A 10739-nucleotide genomic window follows, 5' to 3' on the forward strand; every position below is an offset into this window, starting at 1 on the left:
GGCGGCGGCTGCAGCGGCGGCTGCAGCGACGGCCGCCACGCTCATTCCCGGGGAATTGTACCGCAAAATCCCTTGCCCTGCAGTGGGCTAAAGTTGCCGTAGTTTGTGTAATTGCTGTAAAAAGGGCGACGTGTAATAAATATGTCTTCCCAGGATGGAGGGTGAGGGGTAAGACTGCGTTAGCCGGTGGGGAGGTGGTGGGTGGGTTGAGGAGGCCGTGCACCCCGGAGGGGCTGCTCGGTCGCCCGGGTGGCTGCTGTTGCTTTTGATCAGAGGTAGCGATCTCCGCCAGCGACCACAGTTTGGGTTTGACTGCGGGGTTGGAGTCGCACCCGTAACCGAAGAGGCTGTGATCCTATTGTCGAGACACGACTGTTTGCTGCCGCTGCTGTTGTTGTTATTGACCAGGTCCGGGTCAACTCCTCGCGCTGACTGTGCAGGTGGAGGAGGTGGTTATGATGGGGGTGGTGAGGTGGTGGTGGTGGTGTGGACTGAGTATCGGCGCCTCTACTCCTGTTAATGGCGGCGAGGAGAGCGGTTTTAGGGGAGAGCTGCTGGCGTCGGCATGCGCCCCCCGCGCCGCTCTGCTTCATCGTCGTCTTCGTCGTCCTCGTCGTCATCGTCATCGTCACATTTGTCCCGGGAAAGGTCGGAGGTCAAGTCTCTGACGCGGCAGCTGACCTTGTCCCCGTCGGATTCCGCTGAGCACGAGTGGTCTGTCAGCGTGTCCACGTGTAAGCTAATGCCTGAAATAATGATGGGAGAGAATCGGAAAAATATTTAAAAAGTGTGACAAAAAATATAAAGGAGGAAAGGAATAGCGAATGGAAACGAAAGATATAAAAGTTTCAAGTCGTAGCCATAGTGTTGGAGCTTAATTCTAACTCACTGATAATAGGATTGTCAAGCTTGTTTCATGGTGGACGCCATACACAATACGTAGGCTATGTGTTTAGTCATGGAGCCATGCAGCATAATTAATACAAGCCACCACGGTGTGGGATATTAGTCTGAAAAACTACCAACATATATATAGATAAATGATAGGCCTATAATTCTGCCCTGCCATAATGAACGGTAGGGCCTGCACTGCTGAAACATCATTATAACAGATCGCTTTATTACGGCTCTCTGCCCCCCGCCCCCCTCCTTCAGCCAACTCCAACCGCCTGACGGGATCGCTGGTGGCCTTGTGGCCTTTTACCTTCATCCTCCGCCGACGCCTCGCTGATGTCCATGGTTTTGTCGGAGCGATCGCCCTCCTTCCTTCCGTCCCCCTCACCGTCTTCCTCATCCTCATCCTCGCTCTTGTTCCTGGGGGCCCACGTCATCTTGTTCTCCTTCTTGAGTCTCCGGCGGGCGTTGGCGAACCAGGTGGACACCTGCGTCAGGGTCATCTTGGTGATGATGGCCAGCATGATCTTCTCGCCCTTGGTGGGGTATGGATTCTTGCGGTGTTCCTGCAGCCAGGCCTTCAGGGTGGCCGTGGCGTCCCGAGTGGCGTTCTTGCGGTAGGCCGGGTCGTTGAGCTGGTACGGGTACCCGGGACTGCCGTACGGGTGGTAGCCCAGCGCCCCGGCCATGCTGGTGGTGTGTGTGTCGTAGGGGGAACTCTGGGAAAAGGAACAGGGGGGAGGGGGGAGTTAATAGACTTGATGGGTTCTCTGGAGATTTAGGATTATTATGGAGACTTTTTATTTTGTTTCTCAAAAAAAAAAGGATTTAGTAATAGCAGAGCTAAAATAAAATAGTAAATCAAATGTCTTAGATCGTTATTTGGCCTACATTGATTTACGTCACATACTGGAGCTATTTGCAAACACACACAGGCGCGTGCGCACACACACACACACACACACACACACACACACACACACACACACACACACACACACACACACCCACACACACACACACACACACACACACACACACACACACACACACACACCAAAGAAAATATAGAAATATGAAAATTAATCAATTCAAATTTTTGTAGGAGTATTTTTCCTTGACCGTTTTTTTTATTTAATTCCTTTTTTTTTTACTTCCCCTATTTCATGACACATTTCCCCAAATTACTAAATGTTCTGCAAAACACAAGCGACATGAGTGTGTTCGTATTAAAAAATACCTCGGAGTTATATTATTACTGCATTTCATGAATAATAAATTAAACATATCAATATAAGATAAAAAAAAATGCAATAGCTTAATTATTAATTGTATCCGCCACATTAATTCGCTGACGGCGACTCATTGTAAATTATACACAGGCCTTAATCAAATAGTCTACTGCATGTACACATATGCTCATATCATTCATTATATTTTTTTAAAACAGCAATACATATAATTATTCACAACAAATTAATAATTAAATCACATATTAGGTTAATGATACGTGCAACCAGACGTGTGAATGTCGCCATTGTTTAACTTTAGGCCTGAATAAAACTTCTGAACGCACCCTATACTTTCCTCGCTGTCACACACTCATATCCCCCTCAATTCCACACCGTAAAAAACACCTATGCGTGCACACCCACTCCTTTCCCCCCAGCCCAGCCTCTGCGCCCGCTGTGGCTCCAAGCCGAGGAGGGAACACCAGGATTTAAAACTACAACAATGACATACACACACACTACAAAACAACACAACATCACTAAAACGGCTGCTACGCGATTCCTCACCATGTATGAAGGGAATCCGGTGGTCGGGTCCGTGGTGTACTGCAGCGCGCTGGAGAAGCCCGCGCCGGCCGAGGCGGAGAAGGCAGCCGAGCCCGGGTAAGGGCTGAAGGCAGACCCGGAGGAGGAGCGGGCCAGCTCCTCACTCCTCGGGGCGGCCAGAGCCGAGGCTCCATACGCCGGACACGAGTAAAGCGCCAGAGAGCCCGGGGGCTGGTAGAGATAACCCTGAGGATAGGACATGGGTGGTGAGGGCAGCACACGAGGCGTGCTGTTGCGCCTCGTTCCCTTAAAAAACTGCGGGGGATAAAAACAACGCGAAGCGTCGACGTCGAGCGCAACAAAAAAAAGCACAACCAAACCACAAAAATAAATAAAAAAAACAGCTTCAGCAATCAGCCGAGAAACGCAATCAGCAGAGAATGTTAAGAAATAAAAAAATAAAAATAAAGCATCCCTCCGCCTCAGCCTTTTAACCAAGCGAAAACGGCCCCCGAAAGGTCAGTTGAAGTGCCCACATAGAGGCGTCTTGATCCCCTAGCGTCCGAGGTTTTTTACTGTGCGCAACTATGAAGTGAGAAGTAGTCGGGAGGAGGAAGGAGCCGGTGGTGGAGTTTCAGAAACAGGAGTGCATTGGGGGAAACAGGAGCTGTCACTCCGGCTCATCTGAATATTCCATCTCCGCCCCCCTCCGCCATGTGAAACGGAGCCCCACGGAACAAAACCAACACTCTCCCAAGACAGGGAGGGCGAGTCGAGAGCGAGAGCGAGAGCGAGAGAGAGAGAGAGAGAGAGAGAGAGAGAGAGAGAGAGAGAGAGAGAGAGAGAGAGAGAGAGAGAGAGAGAGAGAGAGAGAGAGAGAGAGAGAGAGAGAGAGAGAGAGAGACACACACACACACAGAGAGAGAGAGAGAGACAGAGAGAGAGACAGAGAGAGAGAGAGAGAGAGAGAGAGAGAGAGAGAGAGAGAGAGAGAGAGAGAGAGAGAGAGAGAGAATCACAAGTAAAGGCACGTAGCGTCTATTCTTCTTTAAGCGGTAGCGCGCTCCTTTGCTTACTGTTTTCTCGGTTTACACTCGAACCATTCTCCTCCCCACCAAGGTTTCATCGTGACGTGTACGGGCTGGTAATTAATTCATTCCCAATGTTTGCTTCAACTGTTAAAAAAAGAAGAAGGAATGATCTATATGATCAGGTCACTCCATGGTGCCGCTTTGGCTGTGATGATGTCATCAAGTGGACTACTCGAAAGCGCGACCCTATCAACTAGTTTTGCCCTGACGCACACATTGGAGAAAGAGGCTGGAGTGTCCATGATGTCCACGAGCATCCGGGAGCTGTCCTTTGCGCCCTTTTACGCAATGTGCATGACGGCCTCCGGGAGGCGTCGACTCCCCGACTTAGAACCGTTTAGCTCGCTGGAAACAGGGGGTACACCCCCTTGATCTTTATTATTAATATTGTCATAATGACCTCTGTGGGTAGGCGGAGGATTCAACAAAGTGAAACAGACACCTGAAACCAGCTGTTTCACACCGGGCTGAAAAGTGCCACATCTGAGAGGGTATAGGCCTCTTCACGAACCGATATTGACATCCACGTTTGAATGAATGGATGTGTGCATGCATGTGTTTCTTGAAAGCAGAGTTAAATGGTTTTGGGAACAATGTAAGTCATTTATTTATTACACACACATAATATACATAATATTATAGGTCTTACACATTTAGGTTATTCATTTAGGTTATGCTCATGTCGTCTCCATGAATAAGGTATATATTGTTTTGTGTAGCTCTGCAGGATAAAAAATATATTTCTAAATCATATTTTATTTTAACAAACCATCATATTTCAATAATCTCTATATCATACACTCAAGTTAAATATAGGTCAAAACAGAACGTCACCTAAAGGAATCTGGCAGGGATTAAATGATCTGTTAAAGATTGGTTTAAACCATTTGAAGAAATTAATAGAACATTTACTGAAAGTGAATGGGACAATGGAAAGTACAATAAGGAGGCAAATAACTTTTCGTTTATGTGTTAATATCTTAAGTCCAATTCTCAATTTGTTGTCCTTGCTGTTGTTATCTATATTATATGGATACTTATACAAGGCATATGGCAAATAATAATAATAATTATGAATTTCGAATAAGTAAAACAACAAGAAGAAGAATTCACAATTACAATATTACTTGTAACAATACACCAATATATACACATTTTATAAAGTAAATTACAATTACTTTGAGGTATGAATAGCAATTTAATGGAGAACTTAATGAATATTTTATTTTTGTTATGGCCAATTGGTTCTGGAAATCATAACTCTAGCACGTGTTCACTTTATGTTAAATAATAGAGTCGAGGTTTCTTGTCCATGCATACTTCAGGTGTTTATTTTCTACAATTACAATAGACAATGGGTTGCATTTTAAGCAATGCATAAGTGATTTGCGTCAGGTAGAGGTAGATTAAACCATCCCAGAAGAGTAAATAAATCCTATTTAAACTAAGTCTTAGGTGTGACGCCACAGAGTTCTGTCCGCTCGACGCCAGGGGGCACTGTCTCCTCTACACAGACACCTCACCTATTTTGCTGTATGGCCAACTTATGCTCATATGCGCGCACGTAGGTATGTGTCTGCGACTCTGCGTGTATTTCTGTATGTACAGTAGCTCTCCAAGAATTTAAACATAGTAGGAAAAGTGTATGTGCTGCATGTATGCAAAGTGATTTTATGCAAAATTATGCATCTACATGCTTTAAATTGAACTTTAGTGAAGGGAAACTTGAGCAACTGTCTGTCTTTCTTTGCCTCAATGAGATGATGTGTGTGTGTGTGTGTGTGTGTGTGTGTGTGTGTGTGTGTGTGTGTGTGTGTGTGTGTGTGTGTGTGTGTGTCTTTGTGTGTGTGTGTGTGCGTGTGTGTATCTGTGTGTGTGTGTGTGCGTGTGTAAATGTGTGTGTGTGTGTGTGTGTGTGTGTGTGTGTGTGTGTGTGTGTGTGTGTGTGTGTGTGTCTGCCAATGTGCGTGCGTGCCAATGTGTGTGCCAATGTGTGTGTAATTGTGTGCATGCGCCAATTTGTGTGTGTGTGTGTGTGCGCGTGTATGTGTGTTGAGCTCAGCAGCCGTGCAGCACATTCCCATCTCAGTTTCAGGACGACTGGAGCTCTGAAGCTATTCTGGGCGCTGGCTGATGGAGATATAGAAGATGATAGTCAAAAGACAAACTGACACGCAAACAGACAGAGAGACATATAGGTAGACACACAGACAGACAGACGGACGACCTCCAGGGCAGGCGAAGAGCTGTACACACAGGAAATGCACGACCACCAGCTTTTAGACAGGGACACTAATAGATATATCACATGTCCAGGGATATAGACAATATGATGTAGTATCAGTATGGCTGAGACCTAAATCTTGTGGCTGTGTGTGTGTGTGTGTGTGTGTGTGTGTGTGTGTGTGTGTGTGTGTGTGTGTGTGTGTGTGTGTGTGTGTGTGTGTGTGTGTGTGTGTGTGTGTGTGTGTGTGTGTGCGTGTGTGTGTGCGTGTGTGTCCCCTGTATCCTTACACACAGATGGCTACCATAGACCGTTGACGACCACATTCACATCACAATGAAATTCTATTTCCACATTTCATTTTAAGAATGTGTGTGAATTTGTACATTTGTATACATTTGTAACAATTTACAGATTCAACATCCATGTTGAACAGAGTACTATAACAGGGCTATTTTGGTTGTTCCTGTTGTTTTGTTGTTTTCCTTCTTAAAACAATTCTCAAGTAACAAATGGAAAGGAGGAATCAGGGCCATATTTTCTAAAAGTTGATCCTAGGACTATACCTCAAGGTAAGCGTGGCATCTCCATCTTAGGTGATTGCATCAAGCTCTTTGCTAAACAACCTAACAACTTGGCAGGCTGGTCTTCAGGCACCCAGCAGCTCTCCTTTTATAAGGGGAACTGCAGCTTTTTTACGAGGCCCTCATTAGTTTTCATATTTGGAAGACACTGGAGCTCATGGACCGCATTCAGGACACGGCTAAATGAAGTAGGTTGTGAAATTTAAACTGCACGTCGTTTATTCATCGGGATGCATAAAGAATGATGTATTTTTTAAGGGGGGGTTGGGGGGGGGGGGGGATGCACACATAAAGTTAGTGTGAGTTCTTCAATTCAACACACACACCGATCCACACCCTGTATTGGGTGGGTGCACTTTTCAGGGACGATGCATTACGCTCTCATCTTATCTCATTTATATGGAACACACAAATAGGAAACAGATAAATAAAAAAACACATTAAAACCATATGGTCTTCAATTTTCCTAATGCAACACGTAGCATTACAAAAAGACCACTTCCTGGTAAATGATGTTGTCTTGCGTGCATGATGGGAGCAGCTATTGATTCCTGTCGAGACAGGGTTTTCCATGGGATAATGCAGAACGGGCAGAGCTACACGTGTTAGGGGCTGTCTATGAAGATCTCCGTGAGGCAGGGTTGCCTAAATGGATAAGAAGTATGACTTTGATGTCACACCTCTTCGTTACTAAATTAATATTGATTTCCAATCATTTAGCTTTTATAGCCTGCTGTGAGTGTGTTTATGTGTGTGTGCGTTTGCGTGTGCCTATGTGTGTGTGTGTGTGTGTGTTTGTATATGTGTGTGTGTCTGTGTCTGTGTATGTGTGCGAAGGCAGCACTCAAATGGACGTGCAGTATTTGAACATATATGCTTTTCTTATGCGTGACTACCATGCATGCTTTTTGTGTGTGTTTGTGCCTATCTCAATTGTACACGGAAATTGTCAATTGTCGGTTTCTCCTACTCTCTATGCCCTGCTTAGTTAAGGCTGGCAGCCGTGCCTTGACTAAAAGGGCTCTGGTGTAGCAGCAGAGGAATGGCCTAGATACACTGTGGTATTGAGCTCTTCTCAGATCAATATGGTTCAGTGTACATACAGAGGCATGTGAAGAAGGTCTGAGCCAGGACACTGGCACACGGCAGAAAGAAGCAGGCTTCTTACCAAGCTCACTTCTCCCAAGAATTTGTGTACTTTGGAAATGTTAACTATTTTCTGCGAAGAGCAAACATGAGGATCTTGGAGCACATCAGAGACAATCACAATATTTTTTCAGATGTGACATACTAAATAAAAATAATGTATTTCAACATGCCAAAATGGTGGACCTCTGTTGGTGTACTAACTGCTACAGCTACATAGGGTTGATATTTTACAGGATATAACAAAATAAATGTATAAAACATACAACATATTAAATATCATATATAATACAATCATAGTAATATATATATAAATAAATAAAAAATAAATATAAATAAAATATCCCTCTTTTTTAAACGGGCAGTGAACAGGCAGGCCTGCCTCCCTCTCAGCAGGCTGGCATCTGCCCACTGCTGCCAACTCTCTTCTAATCAGCAGCCGTCCACACATTTGGCAGTGGAAGGGGGGTCGGGTGTTGGAGGGTGGGGGGGTGGGGGGGATTCAAATCAGTCGCCATAGCCTCAAGTTAAAAAACCCTAAGCCCTATCACTTTGTAAAATGGCTACCTTTAGGGCAAGAGAAGCGAAGGCTGCCTCTGATGTCTCCAAGTGGAGAACATTGGTTGCCATGTTGCCATGTGTGAGTTGTGTTGCCAGTTTTCTGTTTGTTCCTTGTTCTCTCTCTCTCTCTCTCTTTCCCGCTCTTGCTTTTTTTTTTTGCTGTTTTTTTTTACACCAAATTCACAAGCCGTCTCTTTCTGTCCATTTGATTTTTCTGTTTGGATTTGTAAAACATGCCTCTGACTTGTTCTGGGTGTCGAGTGGAGAGTTTTAGGGGGAGAGAGTGAGGCGGTACTGAGATGGGCTCGAGGCTCAAGGGTCTTTTGAAAAACACAGGCGCACGACGACCGCAGTAATGGCAAACCCACGGCGTCTAACTTCCACGGGTATTTTCGGGTTGTATGTGTTGGTTCAATTGGAAGGAAATGCCTTGTCTTTTCATTGGGAGTCGACATAATAATTCCATACCATGCTTCCATCGACTGAAACACCACATGCTTTGACAAAATGCTGTTCTACACACTCAAATGACTTGCCCTACCAAGGAACCTTTCTATAGTTCAATGCATCTGGGCAAATACTTTTTATTTTCTTCAACTCCAACAATCCCAAATGGGAATCGAGTTACATGTCTAATCCTCTGCTCGTGTAGCATGAACCCAATTGGTCCATTCATAATGTTGTAGAAGTGTGTGTGTGTGTGTGTGTGTGTGTGTGTGTGTGTGTGTGTGTGTGTGTGTGTACGTGGTGTGCGTGAGTGGTGAAGGTTTGAGGTACAAGTGTTGTTGAACAGAAAAGTTAGGGAAGACATGTCAGGTTCCACTGTATCACCCGGCTATCACACACACAGATCCAGGTATAACAATACCCAGGCATCACACTCAGAGGCCTGTGTTTCACACACAGGGACCAGGATATCACACTCAGAGACCAGGTATACATGCAGAGGCTGCGTCAGAGGTAAAAAGCCATAACAATTAATAGAAAATATAAGGGTTAAAATCATTGGTTTACAACAACAAAATGCTCCATCAAGGACCACCGGATTGGCTGCACTAAACGACCTGCAGGAACAGAGCAAGGAAACGGCAGCTCGGCAGGTGGTGCTGTGTAGGGCAGATAGGGGGCGCTGTGTAGGGCAGATAGGAGGCGCTGTGTACGGTAGCTAGCTGGTGCTGCGTTTTGAGGGGTGAAGTCGGTGGCGGCGGTGGGGTCATGCAGAGAGACAAACCACAAGGGGCCCAATTGTGAAAATGTTCCCTCTGAACATTACTGAACAACCTACCTGCTCCACCCCCCCCCCCCAACCACCCCATTGTAACCGTTGAGGGGGGGTTGAGGGGAACGGGGTTGGTGTGCATGGGACAAGTGTGCAGATTGGGTTGCCCCAGAAGGAGTCCGCTGACAGCCAGTGTCACTGGGCTTTGTAGTCTTTGTTGCCGGAGCTGATAGGGTTACTGCCGGCTAATCCGGGCTGACCTTGCTGTGCTAGGCCCCTGCGAATGAGGGCCGCTTTGTGCGGCGCGGCGACGGGCTAACGGCGGCTGCGGTAGCGCTGACATATAATGTCCTGCCACCGCAGCTCCTTTTGTTGTGCTATCGAGTTGCGGGTCCCGGACAAATAAATAAATAAAGAAATGAACAATGACCCCCAACCAACTCCCCCCCCCCCCCGCTGTTACTGTCCTTTTTTTTGTGAATGGAAGGTAGGACGGAGTGTGTCCGGGGGTGGAGTGTAAGGTCGTGTCCGTTGGGGGTCAAGAGGTCAGCCCTTGTGTCGGACAGTGTTGGAGCAGGTCCTGAGTAAGTCCTGCGTGATGACATTTCGTGTTGGTTTGGAAAGACATTTGGAAAACGTGTGTCTTTGTGTGTGCATGTGTGAAAGAGCAGTAGAAAAAGTGGTGTGTGTGTGTGTTTTTGTATGTCTGTGTGTGTGTTTTAGGTGACAAAACATTACTTCACAGTCGTGAGGCACGGAGAGTGTTTGCATACTGCGAAAAAATACTTTAAGTGGTTTACATGGTTGACGTTAAAATGCGAGTTTGGGTAAATCGGCTTATTGCTTTGTAATATAAATGGTTAAGGCATCACAGCAAAACCATGAGATTCCATATACTTTTCTACTCAGTATTGTAACCATCAGTTTATGCACTGGTCAATGAAGATGGAGAGCTCCATCGAGTCACAGACAGTGACAAATCTCCCCCCCAAAAATGTGCCTAAATTCCACTAATCTGACCACTGATTTGTACATCTCAATTCTTGTTCCAAGTGAGTCAGGGGAGGGTGCAGTTATCATTGCTCAAATTCATAGAAGAAAAAGAGAGGAATAAACACCAACCGTCAATCTCCATTCTTACACACACACACACACACACACACACACACACACACACACACACACACACACACACACACACACACACACACACACACACACACACACACACACACACACACA

The 10739-nt window shown here is 45.8% G+C and overlaps 1 protein-coding gene across 1 annotated transcript; it reads right to left on the minus strand.

Moving 5' to 3' along the window:
* Positions 1-6: 6 nt before the first annotated feature.
* Positions 7-3969, minus strand: irx2a (iroquois homeobox 2a). Its single transcript, XM_060065436.1, is given in 4 exon segments — positions 7-541; positions 544-746; positions 1205-1613; positions 2694-3969. Coding segments are annotated over 4 exon segments (978 nt in total). The 5' UTR covers positions 2934-3969; the 3' UTR covers positions 7-415.
* Positions 3970-10739: the final 6770 nt, after the last annotated feature.

The sequence above is a fragment of the Gadus macrocephalus genome, chromosome 11, assembly GCF_031168955.1.
Source record: "Gadus macrocephalus chromosome 11, ASM3116895v1".
Taxonomy (NCBI): Eukaryota; Metazoa; Chordata; class Actinopteri; order Gadiformes; family Gadidae; genus Gadus; species Gadus macrocephalus.